At 38.5% G+C, this 22,068-nt stretch overlaps 1 protein-coding gene across 5 annotated transcripts in view; it reads left to right on the forward strand.

Annotated features, from left to right (window-relative positions):
- The window catches only part of SLC4A4 (solute carrier family 4 member 4), a 351,440-nt gene that overhangs the window by 287,398 nt on the left and 41,974 nt on the right, over positions 1–22,068 (forward strand). For all 5 annotated transcript variants that reach the window (XM_043447564.1, XM_043447563.1, XM_043447565.1 and 2 more), the window contains exons 15-16: positions 2,344–2,414; positions 11,518–11,709. In XM_043447564.1, coding sequence (XP_043303499.1) covers positions 2,344–2,414; positions 11,518–11,709 — 263 coding nt within the window. The remainder of the gene's footprint in view (positions 1–2,343; positions 2,415–11,517; positions 11,710–22,068) is intronic.

Below are 22,068 nucleotides of genomic sequence, written 5' to 3' on the forward strand. Positions count from 1 at the left end.
TTGCCATTTCTTACTGCAGGGGATCTTCCCAACCCAGGGATCGAACCTGTGTCTCTTGGCGTCTCCTTCATTGGTAGGCAGATTCTTTACCACAAGCACCACCAGGAAAGCCCTTATTGAAGTAAAGCTGACAAATAAAATTATATATAAAGTGTACAACTTGATGATCTCATTATGCATATACATTGGGAAGGGATTTCCATTAAGTTAATTAACATATCCATCACTTCACATATTTATATGTATTTGGTGAGAACACTGAAGTTATACTCTCTTTGGAAATTTCAGTGATACAGTATAGTATTACCAACTATAGTCATCATCTTGTAATTAGATCCTCAGACCTTAGTTCTCTTACCACTGGAAATTTGTACCCTTTTACCAACTATCCCTATTTCTCTCACCCCGAGGCTCTGGGAAACACCATTCTATTCTGTTTCTATGTGTTTGACGTTTCCTTTTTTTTTTTTCATATTCCACATATAAATGATATCATGCAGCTTTGTCTTTCTATGTCTGACTTATGTTGATTAGCATACATAATGTCCTACAGGTTCATCCATTTTTTTGAAAGTGGCAGGATTTGCTTTTTTTAAGGTTGAATAATCAACAAATATTTTTGAGCTCCTGTTAGTTAAGTGCCAGATTGGGCAGATTCTGGGAAAAAACAGTGAATAGGGCATGCCCCCTTTCACCTTCCTTCAGGGCTCTTATGTCCTAACTTTCAGTAGTCAAATAAACCTGTTTGTTTCCTCTAAAAAGTTTATATAAATGAGACCCAAAACACGGCAAACTAAAAAGACAAGTTACAGATGTTGGGACCTGGGTTGGGGGTGAGAATGATCTGGGACCAAACAGTAATTAGCAGTTTGGATATTGAATGAGCTTTGTGATCCTCAAAAACAAAAACTTGATGTGCTTTTTCATATTTCCATATATTAGAGATAGTCTCTGCATAATAATATATTTTCTAATACATAAAGCTCCATGTAATAGGAAAAGGGCTTATCTGATAAAGAAAAATCTTTTATAGAATACCTTTGAAATATTATGTTTTAATTTTGGACTCATAAATGGAAAGAAAACAATGAAATATTTCAAAGAGGAGTGTTGGTTTAATAAATAATTAAGGTTCTTCTACAGTTCAGTTCAGTTCAGTCACTCAGTCGTGTTCAACTCTTTGTGACCCCATGGACTGCAGCATACCAGCCTTCCCTGTCCATCACCAACTCCCAGAGCTTGCTCAAACTCATGTCCAACTAGTTGGTACTGCCATCCAACCATCTCATCCTGTCTTGTCCCCTTCTCCTCCTGCCTTCAATCTTGCCCAGCAACAGGGTCTTTTCCAATGAGTCAGTTCTTTGCATCGGGTGGCTGGAGTATTGGAGCTTCAGCTTCAGCACCAGTCCTTCCACTGAATATTCAGGGTTGATTTCCCTTAGGATTAACTGGTTTGATCTCCTTGCAGTCTGAGGGACCCTCAGGAGTCTTCTCCAACACCACATTTCAAAAGCATCAATTCTTCAGTGCTCAGCTTTCTTTATGGTTCAATTCTCATATCCATACATGACTACTGGAAAAACCATAGCTTTAACCAGACAGACCCTTGTCAGCAAAGTAATGTTTCTGCTTTTTAATACGCTGTCTAGGTTTGTCTTAACTTTTCTTCCAAGGAGCAAGTGTCTTTTAATTTCATGGCTGCAGTCACCATCTGCAGTGATTTTGGAGCCCAAGAAGTTGTTATGCAAGTGATATTTTATTATCCATAAATGATGTCAAACTATATGAAAATAATTTAAAATTAGATTAAATGTGCATGCCCCTTATAATAAATTATATATAATTTACTATTTAGTATTTTTTTGTTTGCACACATCTTGCAGAGATATACTGCCTCCTATGAATTCCATAGTTCCAAAATCAGATGATTCTAAATTAGTAAAGCTTCAATTTATAAGATTTAACTGTATGTGAAGCCATAATCAACCTATTTCCTCACTTATTAAGTCATTTTTTTCCACTAGGTAAAATATGTTGAATGCCTTTTTGTAATAGAGGAGATTTCTTTTTCTTTTGAAACCTTAAACAAATTACAATACCATTTCCTTAAATACTTGTCATTCTTTCTTATCAGATTAGAGCATAAAAGAGGTGTCCAAATTTTTGGTTATTTTATCTAGCTGAAAGGTAAATACAGTTATAATAAAGAAAAATTTATTGTGCCTTTATGTTTTTGTTGAAGACATTTTTAAAATGCCTGATCCTGCTTTTTTAAATTACTAATCATGAATTTGGGTCACTTTAATCTTATTTTTATAGTAAAAAATGGTGTTTTTCTTACAGTTAATATCTCAGTGTCTAATGATACCACATTGGCTCTTGAAGATTTGCCAACTGTTTCTTCTTCTGACATGGTAAGTGACTTACTATTTTAAACCATTTGCATATTGTGTATTCTAATTATAATAGTCATGATATGATGTTTCCTACCAATCAGCAATCCTAGTCTGAACACATATTTAATAGTCAGTGATATTGTAGGGAACGAAAAAACAGTTTCTGTGTTCTGATCAACTGTTTTTTTCCTTTTCCTTTTTTCTTTCAAACTTAAGTGTTTATTACTATAACACAATTTTCAAACCTTCTCAGGAATTTGACTGCTATCTCCATTAATTATCAGCTTGAAATATTTTCACAAGGGAAAGTGAGGTACGTTGTGAAGTGAGACCATGGAATCCTCTCTTTGTTTCTAGCACGATTACAAATTCTTCTGATGACCAGATGGTACTGTGTTCCCTTCACTGAGGGTGATTGTAGCAGGACATTTCCCGTGTCACTTAGAAAGGACTGTGCCTCTGTCACGTGATATCCTTTCCCATGGCTTGTAACCAAGGCTCTTTAAGAGACTGGAACTAAGCTTTAAAAATGAGCTGTTTTGCATGGAAGGTCACACACTGGAAGAAGACTTTTGTGCTGGAGAAAAAGGGGCAAGTGCTGTTTCAGACTCGCAGTTGTGTTCCTTCTGCGCTGGATATGGAATCTTACCAAGGAATATCAATCTCTCAGTTATAAAGACAGAAACCACAATACTTTGTATTGATAGAGTGCCCATCTCTCAGGAGACCAGAGCACTTCTGGAGATATTATATAATCAGTGCCCACAACATCCCTTTCAAAGATGACGCTTTGTATCTTTCCTGAATATCCCTCACTTGACCCTGTTTCTCTCGTTTTCACATTCAATGGCTCTCTTGACTTCTTTCCTTACTGTTTTCTCTGCCTTTCTCCAAACTTTGCCTCTTTATTTCATCCATGTTTGAGAGCACATGTGCGTGCACAAGTGTGGGGGTGTGTGTGTGAAAGAGATATATATATGTCTTAAGGGCCACATAGAGAAAAAAATTCAGTTTTCAATCTTTGAGCCAGCTGACCTGGTGCCTAAAAGGATATAACTTAAAACAGAGAAAAATACTTCCTTCTAGACTTTTAAGAAACTTATTTAAAACCTAATTAAAATATATATGTAACTAATTAAGATGGTTAATTTGGAATAAAAACTAATAAAACATTTACTTCCAATGAGTTGAAAAGAGATTGTTTCCTAACTTAATTCTTTTTGTAACTAATCAAGTAAAGTTTTAAAATGAAAGTGTGAGTCACTTACTCATGTTTGACTTTTTGTGACCCCATGGACTGTAGCTCACAAGGCTCCTCTGGCCACGGAATTCTCCAGGCAAGAATACTGGAGTGGGTTGCCATTTCCTTCTTTAGGGAATTGTCCCGACCTACGGATTGAACCTGGATCTCCTGAATTACCAGCTGGTTCTTTACCATCTGAGCCACCAGGGAAGCCCTGAACTAAGAAATTTTTAAGTACTGTCTTTGGGCAAGACCTGGAGAGACTCTAGTAATTGACGTGTAATTATACTAAGATGTCACTATAAGATTCATGGAAAACAAATGAAAGTTGTGGTTGACTTCTGATATGACTGTTACGTAGACTCACACTAATGATAGTAATTCAGCTACCATTTATAAAGCATCTACAAGAGACCAGGTGTTTTATACATATTATCATTATTGTAAACCTTTATTTGTATTATGATCATTTACACAACCTACCAGGCATAATTATCTCCATTTTATAAATGAGAGTGATTGAAGCCCCAGAAGGTAAATAACCTTTTCTTGCTTTAGGTCACGTAGCCATAAATTAGTAGAACAAAGATTGAACTGAAATTTGGGTGGTTCCATAACCTGTGGTATTGCTAGTGCACCATGATGCTTCAAAGTTTTCAAATTGGAATGTTTACTATTGTTTACTCTTTTCATCCCTATGAATGCTCTATACTCCAGGGCAATAGTTCCCTTGTGTGTGTATCAATTACATACCTTAATTAATATGTTCAGTTTCTATGTCCAGCTTCTCTAGAGAAGAAATTAGGGCAAAATATGTAATGTGTGTGTGTGTAATTATAAAGGACAACTTTTTTTCTAGTCTTCATTTCTCCTTTTCTATCTGTATCAATCTCTTTATATGTACTTCGCATAAACACACACACACACACACACACACATATATATTTACATGATCCAGGAATGAATGTTAGAAAGGTAATATGATTTATTACCATCAATTATAGCACCTACTAGGGGTCAGGCTATTTACATTAATTGTCTATAATCCTCACAATACCTTTATGAATTATGGTGTTACCTGCATTTTATAGATGAATCGGAGGCTTATAAAGCTTAGCTAACTTTTCAAAGGCCATATGACCAGTATACAGTAAAATCAGAATTTGAACTCAGGCTTTCTAACTCCAAAATCTGCCTATGTCCATTCTTTGGGGAAGCAGAACAACACATCATGTAGAAGGACTTACAGATACTGAGTCCTCATGTCAGACTGCCTGGCTGCAAATGCAGGACTCCACTACTTTTTTTTTTCTTTTTCTTTTTATTAGTTGGAGGCTGATTACTTCACAACATTTCAGTGGGTTTTGTCATACATTGACATGAATCAGCCATGGAGGACTCCACCACTTTAATCACGAGCTGTGGAACCTTTTCAGCTTCCCATCTGTAAAATAATGATGAGAAGAGTATTTCCCTCAGAGACCCTAGAAGAGCCAGATTAATAAATAGGCGGCCAGCAAAGTGGCTGGCACGTACTTGTCTCTCGGTCAATGTTCGGTGCTGTTTTTATTCTTTGCAGGTGTTCTTATCGTTCCACTAGGCCATTGGCCACCATCACTCAGGTTGGTGGAGAGAAGAAATTGATAGCCACTGCCTCTGACCACCTCCTGGGTCCTCTGTGTGTTTGGCCATCCTAGCTCGGAGAGCCTGAACCTTTCCTAGGACCTACAGTCAACAGGGCTTCATTTCCTTCTTTTCATTCAGCAATAATTAGGTCAGGAAAGAAGATGCTGTAAAAGTGATGTGCAGCCCTGGGGCACCATGAGACTCCCTCTTGGGAGAGGGAACAGTAGGTTCCCTCTCAGTAGGTTCTCCTTCATTACCTCTTTTATACATAGTATCAATAGTATATATGTGTTAACTCCAGTCTCCCCATTCCTCTCACTCCTCATCCCCTGCTTTCTTCCTTAGTGTCCATACCTTTGTTTTCTACATCTGTGTTTCTATCATTGTGTCTTTAAATTTACCCTCCTTGATCAGTTTTCCCATGGATTTCTCACTTGGAATATCCCTTTAACCTGCAAACGAAATTCCCGCAAAGGTCTCTGTAAGTCTTTGAGACCAGCCACAATTGAGATTGGCTGGTAATTGAGATGACCAGCTCTCAGAGTCAGAGAACAGATTTCAGAATCGAATGTCAGAAGCTTCTCTTATGAAGACATGATTGAAGGGATCAGTTGGTATTTGTTTTTCATGAGAGATTTATTTTTATAATTTGATTTTTTTTATTAAATTCAGTCATACGTTAAGATGCACAGTTCTTAATATGCTCATTGCAGTGAGTTTTGACAATTTCATACCTCATGTAACTACTGCCTGAAACAACATAGAAAACATTTCCATCATCCCAGAAAGTCCTCTGAAATGCCCTATTTCTTGTTTTATGCCCCCAGCTTTTTGAGCCTTGGGAGATCTTTGCCCAACTGCTCTGCTGACTCCATTCCTTCAGAGGGCAGATACCTTACCCCTTTCAGAAGTGCCTGAAAGCCTCACAGGGATTTCTCTCACCTGTCCTTTCCTGCTTCCTGTCTTAGGAAAGTGTCTTTCTTGCATTTGATGGAGATTCTGTGTCTAAGTGGTGTTTCTCTCAGCTGTCTTGTCAAATCTCCAGCCTTTTATGAACTCTCTGTGCATTTGGCAAAGACCATTAGAAAGTTTGGTGGATGGATGCAGGCTTGGTCGATGCCTAGGGAGGGCTTCACAGAATTCTAACCTGTCTCCCAGACTACGGAATCATGAAATATTCATGAAAGATGTGGCTCATTTCTCCAGACCTCCAGTGCATTGATCTTCCACCTGCATTGATCTTCCACCTGCAACTCTGCCAGGGATGAGGCAGCCATGGACCTCTTCTCTCCTATGAAGATCTTGTAGCTTTTTGGCATTTAATTTACTTAGGATTTTTACATCCTTATCTTGTTGGTGGAATTTTTAAAACTATGACCTTTTGAGAACTTCCCTGGTGATTCAGATTATAAAAGATCCACCTGCAATGCAAGAGACCTGGGTTTGATCCCTGGGTCAGGAAGATCCCCTGAAGGAGGGAATGGCTATCCACTCCAGTTTTTATCCTTGTGTTTTGGTTGTTAGGTTGGGACTACTAACCGTCTCCTGCAACTTTCTATATCTTAATCATAAGTAGGACAACCAATTACTTTTGATATTTCACAACAATATATGTAACTACAGTTGCAGCTCATATACGTCCAATAGATCATAAAGTAAGGTTGCAGATCACTGCAAATCTGGCTTACACACTGCAGGGAACAAATCCTAAATGAGTACTTTAACTTCTTAAGCTTGAGACTTTTATTTGTAGCATTACCCATAGGTATGTAAACACACACACATATATTGTTTAAAGACATGTATTTTACCAGTTGATACTCAGAGAGCAATGTAGAATCTTTAATTTTTATGTCTGAATTTTTGCTTATTGTATTGCCCAGTGACACATATTATGTCTACATGGAGATGCTGTTAATCATGGGCCTAAGAACTATTACAGTCTCATAAATTCCACTTGGCAGTCAGACATGGAAGCAAAAGTGCTTTGATTTGATGTACCTTCAGGGTGATTCTAGGAGTTAACATTCTTTTCATGGGAAATGGAATATCATATTAATCTTCCTGTGCAATAACATTTTTGTGATTTTATCTCATTAAGAAAGTCAAGTGCACAAACCATTCTGTCCTTAAATCTCCTTAAAGATTACATGTTTCTACTTTTAAAAATATTATGGAAAATTTCAAACATGCCCTAAAATAGAATAGTACAATAAATCCTCATATATACATATCACCTAGCTTCAATGACTGTCAAACATTTGCTCATTCTCACTCATATATCCCCCACTTTTGTCTTTGTGGAGGATGCTGTGGTATTTTAAATTTTAAAATTAACCCTTCAGTATACATTTTACTTTTAAGGTTTATGAATGTATTCACTCAGTACAAATAGGGTCATTCTCTAGAAAATGAGATTCAGAAAAAAATAGGTTGAAATATCTTTTCATGAGATTGAGCTCAGTTAAGACCCTCAGCAACTCAGTCCCATTTCCTTTGTATCTTTTCTCTCACTGCCCATTTACACAGACACTCAGCTCTGGCCCACCTGGTCCATTCACTCTGAGTTCCTCCTCATGGTGAACATTTCATAAGTGGTACCTAAAGGACTTATTAGATAAGTGAATGAAGCATCATATGTCCCCAGATCCACATCTTGGCTCGTGGTGTCTATCTAATGCTATACCTCTCTGTTTCTGCTAGTACAGAAGAAATATACACCCAAAGTTTGTCACATTTATTCCCCTTTCCACGGGCTTTCGTTACTCTCTCTGCATTCCTTTCTAGTTCTTTGTCTTGCCATACTTCTGCCTACCGCCTTTTGAGTATGAGTTCTATAGAGACCAGTCATTTTTTCAAGGTGCAGTTTAACTTTTGTTTTCCCTGTGCTCAATGAAATTAGTTAGTCCCTCTTCTGATCTACTAATCTCTGTACTATTTGTTTAGACACGTTCTTTTACTGCCTTGCATTGTTAATATATAAGTGGACATATTTTATTTCTCTAATAATAAAATGTTGTTTTTATTCTTCTTTATTGCTCCCTTAAAGCTTAACATAGTTATCCATGTAATAGGGACCCAATGCATTTTTTGTTTTCTTTAGGCTAACTTTTCCACTTTTTGTTTTGTTGCTCAAAATAGCCTGTGTCTAAGTGAAGTTGCATCATCAGAGTTAGAAAAAAACAGAGTCCCAGTTACATTTGCATTTCAGAGAAATAATGAGCAAATTTTTTTTTTAGTGTATGTCCTGCATACTACATGTATGTGTGTGTATAGTTGTGTGTGTGCGTGCTCAGTCGTGTCCAGCTCTTTCTGAACCCATGGACTGTAGCCCACCAGGCTCCTCTGTCCATGGAATTTCCCAGGCAAGAATACTGGAGTGGGTTTCTGCTTCCTACTCTCGGGGATCTTCCAGACCCAAGGATAGAACCCCTGTCTCTTGTCTCTCTTGCATTGGCAGGCAGATTCTTTACCACAAGCACCACCTTGGGAAGCCCCACATATTACATGGGACATTCTAAAAATGTTATTCGTTGTTTACTTAAAATTCATATATAACTGGAAATACTGTATTTTACCTGATAATCTAAATTGAAAGTTTATTTTACTTTAACTTTGTCCTTCAGATAGAAAGAGTAGCTATATTCATAGATAATCTTACTTAAATATGTCAAGTGTTAGGATCTTGATGAGTGATTTCACTCATTCAGTTAACTAAGATTTCTTTTGGTGCCTGCTGTATCCTAAACTGAATTCTGCCCCTGTCTTGGTCCACTCTTTCTTATTTTTTGTTGGCACACAGTCCCTTCAGTTTGTAGACACTCTACTTTAGTCTTTTCTGGGTTTACTTGTCTGTAGTCCAGAGAGGCCAGAACCTAGTCGATCTTCCTCTCTTTCCATCTTAATCTTTCACCTTCCTCCATTCTTGTTTTTACCCACACCCCATTTTTCCTTCCAGACCCATAACTGAGTTCTTTCTCTACCACAAACATCTTCATGTCCAAAGGAAATGGCAACCTCCAGTATTATGACCTGGAAAATTCCATGGACAGAGGAGCCTGGTGGGCTACAGTCCATCGGGTCACAAAGAGTCAGACATGACTGAGCAACTGAGCATACATTTATTAGCTAGGGTTTAAGTTCTATGGGAGTAGGAAACTGTGTGTTAAGGTGTAGATACCAAGGTTTATACATGCTACCTAAAGATTTTATGCTGGAACCCTTAGTGAAGATGATGTCAGAGGCTATATTTTCTGTACAATGACACAAAGAATCATTTGAGGCATGCAAAAAATGTGATACTAGCATTTTTAAGGTGACAAAAGTAAGAAACATGTCTATCATTTCATGCACATCTGTATAGTTCTCATCTCTGTAAGAAAATCAATAAAGCGTCCTGTTGAGATTGTTTTAATGCAGCTCACCTCTTTGGGGAGTTGCAGCTGTAATGAAGGATTCTGCTGATCTTAAAGTGCTGAAATTATGGTAAATTTTTGTTTATTTTAAACCAAAGAAATCTGTTACCTGTTATGACCTCTAAACTTTAAAGGTATTGGGCTTAGAAATATCTGTTTATAGAAATCTGCAAAACAAAATGAAACATGATTAATCACCTCTCAGAAACAGAGTTTGATAAAAGAGTAATTTTGAAATTCAGCTGTTTACAAGATGAAACTAATATTTCAGGGGAAAATCTAGAGTTTATTTCTTTTTCCTGACTTACGTAAGAACTTTACCTTTTGAGCCCTATAAAAATATGAACTCTTTATGGCCAGAGATTCTTCTTTAATCTCTGTATGATCTTTTATTACTAGATTAGTTATATCAAGAAAATGCATGAATAGTATAGGATATTGATGATGCATTTGGTGTGAGGTAGAACTCCTGCCTTCAAAGGACAGGAAAAATTTATCTTTTTGTATTTGAGAAGTATCTTGGAATTACTCTTCTGTGAGTACATGACATACGCATTAGCCTTGCACCTAAGAGGAAGTCTGATCTCCTAGTACCAGCAGATTCAGTGTCTGGTGAAGCTCTGCTTCCTGGTTCTAGGTAGTCTCCTCATGTGTCTTCATGTGGCAGAAGGGACAAGGAGCTCTCTGTTTTGCAAGAGCACAAATCCCATTCATGAAAGCTTCCCTCTTGACCTAATCACTTCCCAAAGGCTCCACCTCTGAATACCATCACATATGAGGGTAAGGTTTCAGCATGTGAATCTTAGGAGAGCCCAGATATTCGGACAGTAGCACCGCATTAGTGTCGGTCAGTAAGCGGCTGCAAGAGAGCATAACCTTCCAAATGAGGCTGCTGTTATATCGTGAAAGGCAGTTTTCAAGAGAAGAAGACAGCTGTGAGCTTATAACAGTGAAAACTCAGCATCTGGAGGATGGGTGTCCTGGCCTTACCTAGTACCATAGCTAAAGGATTCTCCCGCGTTTTAGGAACAGTGAATAGGAACAGAATTACACTGCTATCGAGAAGTGCGGCACTGACAATGTGACCGCAATTCATGAGACAGAAGAAAATTTGAAAATGGCCTTGTGAGCTTGAGGCCATGAAGCAGAGGGATGGAGATCCCATACCCTACTCCTCAGCTCATAACACATTCCGGTAATGGATGCTCATGATGCTGACCCTGGAGTCAGAAAGAAAAGCTATGTTTCATTAGGATAGACAACTGGAAAAGCAGAGCTCTCCAACATTTTTAGAGTTTAGTTCCTCAAGTCACCAATCTCTAGTTATTTTGAAAAGAAATAGCTCATTTGTGAAAGTGTGGGGTAAATTAGTTAGCCAGATATAAACTTTAGAGCGCTGAATCTGGGGCCATCAGACTGAAGCCCAAGAAGCTGTGCACCGCAGAAGTCAGGGCTTTTTGGACATCAGAGATGTTTCAGAGTCTCACGTTTAGAGACTTAGGAGATTATTGTGTCTTGGTTTACTCTTAGGAAGGTTCACAGGCAAGGGCTTTGTGGTTTGTGTCTGTTGAACAGATGGGTGATTGTAGGGTTGTAGTACAAACCAGGTAATGGATTGCATCATTCTCACTGTATTTTCAATAACTGCCAGCCTCCTGGCCCCCCTTACCTGTTATTCCGTTAACACCTCCTCAGATTTCACCCTTCAGTGGTTTATCCTTGGACTGTTTTACAGAAACTTCTAGCATAAATCCCCAAATAGACCATCAAGGATCAAAAGCTGCTTTTGATGTATCACAGTGTTCTCCAGAAAAATTTTCATGTTTTTCTTCTGCAGTACCATAATGCTACCTTTGACTGGGCATTTCTGACGACAAAGGAGTGTTTGAAATATGGAGGAAAGCTTGTGGGCAACAACTGTGGTTTTGTTCCTGATATCACACTCATGTCTTTCATCCTCTTCTTGGGCACTTACACTTCTTCTATGGCTTTGAAAAAATTCAAAACCAGTCCTTACTTTCCAACCACGGTGAGTACTTGAGCTTTAAATAATTTTCATTGAATTCCCACTGTTTCAATAACAATACAGTTTTACAAAATGAAAAAGGCACCTGTAATTCAACCTTTCCAATATGATTTCGTGTGTTAAAAATTGCTTTCCAGTCTCTGTGCATACGTATTTTTGACATAATTATAGTCTAGCTTCAAAAAACCTTTCGGGATTTTGCTCGCATAATTCTATCCTAAATTGTGCCTGTCTGAATTCTGACTGTATTGAAAGGAAAAAGCAGGTGTATTCTATATAAAAATGCACGATACCATTTAGATCCATGGATCTTTGAGATCCATGGTGTATTTTAAGTACGTAAGCAAAAACTCTTTCCATATTAATTAGCAATTTTGACATAGAATTCTTTGTTCATCAGCTGTACTTGTGAGTAATTTAGTAGTTGGACTATGGGCTGTGGGAATAAATGTAAACCGTGTTGTTACACAAGTACTGGTGTAAGATATGGGTGTCATCTGAACCAGCCTTCCCTTCCCATAGTGACGAATGCCATGGTAGAGAAACACAGGTAATTGAGCTGACTTGTCTTGTGCAGACATCCTGTCTCCCATTAATATGCTTGGGTGAGCTTCAAGTCAAAACTGTGCTTCCTGGAGAGACTACAAGATAAGACCAACATTTAGTTAATGGCATTTTGTTTTCTTACTTGCAGAACGAAGCTAATCCTTTGCTTTACAGTTCAATTCTCACTATTTAGGATGTCAGTAGTTCTTAGTAATCTTGATTTTTATCAGTGAGCTGCTCTCTACAACTGGAATCTCATGAATCTTTCCTCCCGAGCTCTGTGTAGAAGGAGCAGGAGAACTTGGAAGACATGAGATGTAGTTGATAAAATTCCTTTTTTATTCCTGGGAAATGAGACTGAAAATTAATATATTCACTTTCAGCTAGGAAATGTTTTGTTCCTGATATCTCTTATGAAATGGAAAATAAAGGCAGTTGTTGATGATTGTCTCAGTCTGTCTGGGTGGCTCTAACAGAATACTAAAGACTGGGGGACTTGTAAACACAGATTTATTTTTTATGGTTCGGGAAGCTGGGGAGTCCAAGATCAGGTGCCATCACGGTTGGGTGAGTGCTCCCTTCCTGGTTCTTAGGCAGCGTCTTTTTCACTGTGTCCTCAGGTGGCAGAAGGGCTGGGGAGCTCTGTAGGGTGTCCTTTATAGGAACATTAATGCCATTCTGAAGACTCCATCCTCATTCTCTTCCGAAGGCCCCACCTTCTAATATCATCTTCTTTGTGGATTAGAATTCTAATATATGGATTTTGGAAGGACAGCCTTCAGACCACAGCAGGTTACTGTGGTCTGCAGATTTCATTAGAAATGTCCCGAACTAGCTGGCCCAAAGGATGAAAAATTGCCTCAAAGTGAAGTTTAGCAAGAAGTGTTCAACTTTGCCTTGAAAGGGCATCACAAAGTGGTGGTCCTTAGGCAGAACTCAGCCCTCATCCATTCTTTGTTTAGCCCATAGTTTGTACACACACAGACACACTCACACTTGAGGGCATAGGTGGAAACTGTCCTCTGCAGGCAGATAATTGTTCTCACTCCTGCTGCTCTTTATTGTCTAAGATTTGTCTTCTGCACACATTCAGGTTAAGTGCTTGTCCCTGAGACTTTGAGCGTGTAACACCAGTTCCCGTACTGGGAAATGTGCTTACTTGGTCCCCCTCTTCAATGGTATGTTACGTGTAGAACAGTTTCCTGGGTAAAGGTCTTTGAGGATGATTTCTTCTTCTATATTGAGATTTTTCCTTCTTGATTATTAATTTATGGGACATCTTTTTTTTGGCTCACACTTTGGGAATCATCACCCTTTTTATCTCTCTCATTTGCCATAGTGTGAAAATGAAAGAATTTGTGAAGCACTTGTAAATCATAGTTAGCAAAATAATTTCAACCTTAAGATGAATAGTGATCATTTTAACTGTTTATGTAAACATCACCTTTTCTTTCCCTGCAAATTCCAAAATCGATAATAGCTCTTTGGACTTCAAGAAATTTCTCCTTATAAGAGCCCAAGCAGGTAGTTTCTCAGACATTGATAAATGCTGTTGAGAAAAGTTGGAAAAATATTGAATATGTGAAAATAAAATAATGAAGGCATTCTAGTTACAATTCCTGTTGAGAAGGTTCTCAACTTTGTTTACAGCTGCTTACCCCAAATTATAAAATAAACAGATAGGAGGACATAGATTTGATTTCCAAGGAGTAATATTTAAGTGTGTAGGCTTTCACACTATCATCTCCCTCCCCTACTCACTTCACAGTGATAGCTAACTAATAATACCTACATACATAAATTATAAGAACATTTTATTTTCCTTTCATTTGCCAAAATATGTTTTCATTTAAGCTGTCATTTAGAAGTATGATCTCTGTAGGTAGGAGCAAATATGTTTATAGATTCATATACTTGCATTTTGGGCTTCCCAGGTGGTGTTAGTGGTAAAGAACCCACCTGCCAATGCAGGAGACTTGAGTTCTATCCCTGGGTCGGGAAGATTCCCTGAAGGAGAGCATGGCAACCCACTCCAGTATCCTTGCCTGGAGAATCCCAAGGACAGAGGATCCTGGCAGGCTAGAGTCCATAAGGTTGCAAAGAGTTGGGACACAACTGACCTGACTTAGCATAGTACATACTTGTATTTTATATTCTACAGTTAAAACTTACATGCTTAAATGTGATTACTGTGCTAGTGCTCAAGCCTAACTGTTACTGCTTCCTCAGTCTCACCAACAATTCACATGAAACCTCTAAAATCGCAAAATGCTAATCCTGGATGGCGGTGCCCTTGCCATAAAAGTGTCCACTTCTCCTTTAATTCACACAGCCTTCACTCCCTTTTTGTACTTCTGTTTCTAAATGTTTGTATGAGTTGTTAGTCGATCAAGACTGAGAATTGCTGGGAAACTCTTAACACTTCTGTTTTATTCCTCACATCAGTTAGGACCAGATTGGATGCAGGCTAGGCCCTCAATACTTGTTGGCTGGTGGAGCCCAGTCAAGCAGAGGTGAATGCTGCAATTTATGGAAAGAGCACATATGCAGGAACCCAGATGCTGTGGATGCTAAGGCCAGCACTGCCAGTAACTAACAGTGCACCCTTTGATAGCTAACTGTGGACTTTAGTCCACACCCATAACAGGGGAGCCCAGCTAGATGGCAGTTAACATCCTTTAAACTCTAATATTCTATAATCTTAAAGAGAGTTTTCTGATTCCATCTCCTAAAATAAAATTCTCTATGTTTAACTTCTGCTTATAGCAGTGAGAAGGAAGTACAGATTCCCCAGAGTCCATTGTTATCTCCATTTTTATGCCAGGTCTGCCTTTGCAGCTGCTGCCAGCCTCTGTCTGTGGATGATCCACAGTTGTCATCTAGCAAATTCAAAATTATACACTCAGATTAGGATGGTCTGAGGGGTTTAATGAAAGCATGATATACAAAGGTGACACTAGGTTGAAGGAAACTCCAAGAGAACATGTAATGTCCAGTGATAATAACAGTGGAATTGTTATGATCTCTGGCTCAAAGGATGTGGAATGGAAGTGGTTGCTAGAACCTGGGAGAAGAGAGAGTGGTAGAGCTTTCCAGAGAGGCCCCATGACCTCCTTTGGACTGAGGAATTTAGCCAGCCTGAGGCAACCTCAAAGGGATATCGCTATGGGAATCAATAATCTGATCTCTCTCTCCCGGACAGGCTGAAATCTTCTGAAATCTGGAGAGCAAGGGAGTCTATTGTAGACCACACAGGTCAGCTTCCCAAGGCAGTGAACTTGGTAGAGGAGTAGAAAAGGTTCTGATATGACAAAAATGATATCCATCATATTTATCTTTCTAGGATTTTCTTTATCAAGTTAAACTCACCAGTCCACGTGATTATCCTGCTATAATAGCTCTCCTTTACATGAGCTTCCCTGATGGCTCAGGTGATAAAGAATCTGTGTGCAGTACAGGAGACCTGGGTTCAGTCCTTGCGTCGGAAAGATCCCCTGGAGAAGGGAATGGCTACCTACTCCAGTATTCTTGTCTGGAGAATTCCATGAACAGAGGAGCCTTGGCAGGCTACAGTCCATGGGGTTGCAAAGAGTCAGATACTACTGAGTGACTAGCACTCTCACTTCACTTACATGTGTACCTCTGTCCCCGAGTTCAGTCTCTCTCATTGTCTTTGCCCACATCAGGGTTGGTTATCCGCGCTCACCTTCCCTCATGAAGCCAGTCGCTGGCAGTCCATCAGTTTGAGCACTTAAGATGAAACAGTTTGTCTTTGCTCACTAATAGTCCATCAGGAATTTTGCTAATTAATAGTCTTTGTTAACTAATAGTCTTTTGCTAACTAATAGTCCATCAGGAATTTTTCTTATTTTTGATGTGGACCATTTAAAAAATCTTTATTGAATTTATTACAGCATTGCTTCTGTTTTATGTTTTGGTTTTTTGGCCATGACGCATGTGGGAACTTAGCTCTCTGATCAGGGATCAAACTTACGTCACTTGCATTGAAAGGCGAAGTCCTAACCAGTGGGCTGCCAGGGAAGTCCCAGGAATTTAATCTATCAGATACTTTCAGATTCTCAGTGGAATACGGTAGAGTAGCGATATCCCGCTGACTGCCCCCTGTGCTTCCCATCCTTTTAGGAGGGGTGCAGTGGGATCTGTTGTCCCATATATTTCCTGTTATATCGGCCTCAAGCCTTTCACCAGTATTTTGTCATCAAAACTTCCTGAAGGAGCATCACAGCATAATCTGTGATCTTCTCTAGCAGATGCCTCAGGGCTTTAACAGGAAATGTTCTTACAGAGTCCCCTACCAACCAGTGATGCTACTCCTGGAGATAGATGCCATCAGTGCAACATATGGTGGCAAAATGAAAGCAGTCATCTTAAGGATAGAGGAGGATTGTGATTAGAAGAACTCATAAATCTATCAGTGCAGTTCAGTCACTCAGTCGTATCTGACTCTTTGCGACCCCATGAATTGCAGCACGCCAGGCCTCCTTGTCCATCACCAAGTCCCGGAGTTTACTCAAACTCACATCCATCGAGTCGGTGATGCCATCCAGCCATCTCATTCTCTGTCGTCCCCTTCTCCTCCTGCCCTTAATCCCTCCCAGCATCAGGGTCTTTTCCAATGAGTCAACTCTTCACATGAGGTGGCCAAAGTATTGGAGTTTCAGCTTCAGCATCAGTCCTTCCAATGAACACCCAGGACTGATCTCCTTTAGGATGGATGGTTGGATCTCCTTGCAGTCCAAGGGACTCTCAAGAGTCTTCTCCAACACCACAGTTCAAAAGCATCAGTTCTTTGGCGCTCAGCTTTCTTCACAGTCCAACTCTCACATCCATACATGACCACTGGAAAAACCATAGCCTTGACTAGATGGATGATTGTTGACAAAGTAATGTTTCTGTTTTTTAATATGCTATCTAGGTTGGTCCTAACTTTCCTTCCAAGGAGTAAGCGTCTTTTAATTTCATGGCTGCAGTCACCATCTGCAGTGATTTTGGAGCCCAGAAAAATAAAGTCAGCCACTGTTTCCCCATCTATTTCCCATAAAGTGATGGGACCAGATCTATAGAGCCTCTGAATTAGGCAGAATTATTGGTACTTTGGCATAGTCAAATGCAGTGTGCTGACTGATGTATGTAATTGGCATGAAAGTGTTTTTCTCAAGGATCTACTTAATTTCCTCCTCTTAGAATAAGCAACAGTGCTAATGCTCCCTTGCATTGATATAATGATGAGATTCTTTAATAGCCTCCTGGTTGTTATTGTCATTTAAATAGAGAAAATCTGTAAGTTTCATGTACTATTAATAGCTTTGACAATTTCTTTGCTTTATTTAGATGACATTTGAGCAGAATGTTATTTGATATCCTTCTTTTTTAAAAAAGTATTCTATACCCTACAGTTAATATATTCATTCAATATTGAAAAAATTGTTTTGACTCTGTGTGCTTGATATAATACTAGATGATAAGGATACAAGGAGAAGTAATTTGTGGGTTTGGAATATAGTAGGAACTTAATATGTATTTGTTGAATAAATTCAATTTTTGAATTTTTAAATGAGATGATTCAATTTAATCCTTTGTCCCATTCATGCTTACAGTGGGATCACACTTTGGTGACTTCATGTGACCTAAATAAATTGATGGTGGTCTTTGAGGTATTGGCTTTGTGGATGAGAAAAAAGTGTAGGGCTTCAGGAATTTGAATAAAAACATAATGAGCATGTTTGTTAGGTAACATACTTAGTTTTTATCCATGTAAAACAGTCTGGATTCCACAATTAGCTATATTTTGGAAACTTGATTCTTATTTGTCATTTTGGCCCGTAACAATTCTATTAATGTTGTCTGTGTTTACTTAATAAACAGATCTTTACAAGAATCAGATGACATCCCTACTCTCTTTTTCTCTCAGAAACTTTCTTGGTGAATAGTAAAAACTGTCAAACTGAAATAAATAATGTATCCAAATATGAGGAAGAAATAATGGGCCCGTACTCTTTGTCACATTCTAGCGTTGATAACACTGGGTGATAATTTGGCTAGTTCTTGTAGAATTATCAGACCACATCCTGCCATTGAAACTCATTTAAGAAATGACTTTGCTCTCGTTGAAGGGGAATCAGATTTTCAAATTCTTGTGTTATTTTGTACCAAGAACAATAATTTTTAAAGTCAAATTTGTTTTTAATCCAAAACTGGTTTTCATATTTTTCCCTTAAGAATGACAAAGGGATATTTGGTTTTGAACACAACCCAATCGGTTCAATATTCAACAAAGATTTTGGACATATGACAAAAATTACAGTTAACCTAAATTGAGAAAAACCCAAAGGAAAAAAAAATATTGGGAGCATTGATTGGCTGGACTGTTTTTTGAGAGTTTTTCTTTGTCTGTTTTTTGCAAAGTCCATTTTGCTATGTGATGCGGGAGATTTTAATAATTGCATAGAGGTAATCTGTGGAAAGAAGAAGCCTTTTTGGCCGTGGTACCTTGTTGGTCAGAAGCACTATCAACTTAGTTATCCATCATAGAAAAGTCCCCAGCATTGAAATCTATCCATTAATACAAAATGATCTCCTGCTCCATTTCTAGATTGTTTAATTTATACACACGTGCATGCGTGCTAAGTCGTTTCAGTCATGTCTGACTCTTTGTGACCCTATGTACTGCAGCCCGCCAGGCTCCCCTGTCCATGGGATTCTCCAGGCAAGAATACTGGAGTGGGTTGCCATGCCCTCCTCCAGGGGATCTTCCTGACCCACCTAGGGATCAAACCCAAGTCTCTCATGTCTCCTGCATAGGCAGGCAGATTCTATACCTCTAGTGCCACCAGAAAAGCCCTTAATTTATACATATGACTTACTAACTATTCTTTTAAGATGTTTAATTTTTATACCTTAATATTAAATTATAGAACCACCTTCTTTTAAAGTCCTGGAACCCTTTATTTTAATGGTTTGAGGAAGAGGAGATATAGCCAAGACAGCCCTATTAGAGGATCAAGAAGTTTTGATAACTGAGTCTTAATCATCGAATTTTAGTGTTAGGACTTTAAACAGCATTGAGTCCAATGTTGCCTCTTCTTTCCTGACAAGTGCTCATTTGTGGGCTGCTTGAATGCCTCTCAGATAGGGAACTTCACATCTCCAAGGCATTCCTGATAGAAACAAAAATCAACTTTTCCATGGCCTCTATCCTCGGGGTCTGCCCTCGCCTTCTGAAGCTACACAGAACAAGTGTAGTCTTTCTTATCTATGACAGATTTCACATGTGTGAAGGTAGTTTACTCATAACTTCTTGAGGTCTCTCATCATTTTTTTTTTTTTTGGTATGTTTTCTGGAGTCCTATTCTACTGGTCATCCTTCTCTGAATCAATTCCAAATTTTCAGTTTCAACTTAGAATATAGTGACCAGACTGGGACGTAGTATTTTCCAGGTGATTTACTTACTTGGGTCTGGCAGTCATTCATGTGGGTCTTTTTCTTCTGCACAGTTTGAGGCAGAATGGAGGAAGAGGCTGTGACTGCTGAAGTCTCCTTAGCTTCCCTGTTGAACCACTTTCTTAGGCCTACTCCCCTCTGCCCCTACTTGGAAGAACAATCTCTTTCTGGTAGACACTTAATTTGTAGGCTCTGAGGTCCTCCTAGATAAGTAACACAATCCAATTCCCTTCTTAGTTCCCTGAATCTCTCTGAGTCTGGAGCTTGTGACATAGAAATCCTGGAGTCTAAATCAGACTTTCCTGTTAGTGAACTCTAAGTGTGTGTGTGTGTGTGTGTGTGTGTGTGTGTGCGTGCGCGCGCACGCGCACATCCTCAGTCTTGTCTGACTCTTTGAGACCCTGTGGACGGTAGCCCACTAGGCTCCTCTGTCCATGGAATTTTCCAGGCAAGAATACTTGGGTTGCCATTTCCTCCTTCAGGGAATCTTCCTGACCCAGGGATCAAACGTGAGTCTCTTGTATTTCCTGCATTAGCAGGCAGATTCTTTACCAACTGCACCACTTGGGAAGCCCAAATTCTAATTCTATTTGGGGGGATCAAATTTTAAATTTTTTATGATATTTTCTGCCTTTTCATGACTGCCAAAAGGCACATGTTTGTCTGACATACTTTTTTTTTCCATCTAGAATAAATGCTTTTTACAGTGTTGTTTAGCGTTTTCCATGCACTGCAATCATGGAAGGAATTGACATCATGAATTAATATTTATTGAGAACCCACAGGGTGCCTGCTGCTGTGCTTGTCTCTTTGTAAGAGCTCCATCCACTGAGAACCGCTCTGCAGGCTCACAGCCTCTCCCCCAGTTAATTTGGGAGCAGCTGCAATCCTCGCAAAGTGAAAACCAAATACCCTCTGGGGCTTCTAAGGAACCCAATTCATTTTTTATCCCTGTAAATTAACTAGCTTCTCACTGTTGGTGTCTCAATGATTATGACTCTCTTAATAATTAATACAGTATCATCCTTCATGAAGAGTATGTGTATAATAGATTTATTAGGTTGTTTTTGCCCAAGAACAAGAGAATAGCATATGGTTATTTGAATTTCCCTTCCCATCAACTTAATTTCTTCTTTGCTTTGGTAGTTTAAATATTTAAGCCAGGTTGCTTTTTATTAGATTCATTGAGATATTTTGTAAGTGTGCAGAGGACAGAAATATTTTCTTTTTTGTTTTTATAATTGAAAAATGGTAAATAAAAATATAAAAACTCAAAACTGTTCTGATATAAAAGTCTTCATTGAAATATGCTTTGCTTTTCACCATTCATGAGTGGAGCAATTATCATATGTCATAGCACATCTGTGTACCATTCAAAAAAGAGCAAACTTTTTTTTTTATAGTTAGTCCTTGATATATGAGTCAACTTGTGTTTCACTTAGATTGTAATAGTTTATATTCCTAGGATGTTGAAATTTGAGCCTGGAGAGACTTAGCATTTAACTGGATAGACCCATTAGTTATGATGTTTGTCCAAGCTAAATTTGAGGCCTCTGAATCCACAGGGTTGGCATGAAATCTTGTGGGAAGTTTTCTCATGAAAACTTTAGCGCCTCTTCTAAGCATTATCAGTAATAGCTAGTAGGAAATTAGGAACTGTGGGTTTCTAATTTGATTTCTTTATTTATATAAAAGAGTACTATTTTGGTGTTTTTGAAGGAGATCAACTTTGGTGAAAAGGGAGGATAAAATAAACTAAAAATGAAAGGAAATCCATACATGTTTCTTTGCTAAATATGTTTGGAAATGTGAGAAAAGCCCAAAGAGGGTGATTCTTATTCCTTAAAGTCAGATGCCACGCTCTTGTATCCGAGTCCTAGAGTATATCTAGTAAACTGGGTGTACTCAGTGCTTGACATTTTTAGAGCATTTTTAATGCTTGTGTTTGTAGTTTCTGCTGTTCGTTTTGCCTCATTCAAATTAAAGATTAATTTTAGTATAGGATAAGAAGAGCCTGCTAAAATAGCACCCCTACCTACCTTCGCTAATTAGAAGATTTAGAGTTGAATAGAAAAGTGGCCGGGGAAAAATCAATTTCCTTGACTATGAAGTTTAAATTAGATCCAATATCTTAGAAATGAATGTCTTACAATAAACACCCTCCAGGGGCGATTTCTGCTGTTCAGAACAGTATTGTACAATTTAACGGGAAGGAAGGGGAAATAAAAGCCAGTTTATTGTACAGAGCATATCACCCTGGCTGTGATTTTTTAATGGGGTTAAGCAATATTTATGAATAGAGTAGCATTTTTTTCCCCATACATTTTAAGAAATGTAATCCTGAATTATTAGCA

Source organism: Cervus canadensis, chromosome 26, assembly GCF_019320065.1.
Source record: "Cervus canadensis isolate Bull #8, Minnesota chromosome 26, ASM1932006v1, whole genome shotgun sequence".
NCBI classification, from domain to species: Eukaryota; Metazoa; Chordata; class Mammalia; order Artiodactyla; family Cervidae; genus Cervus; species Cervus canadensis.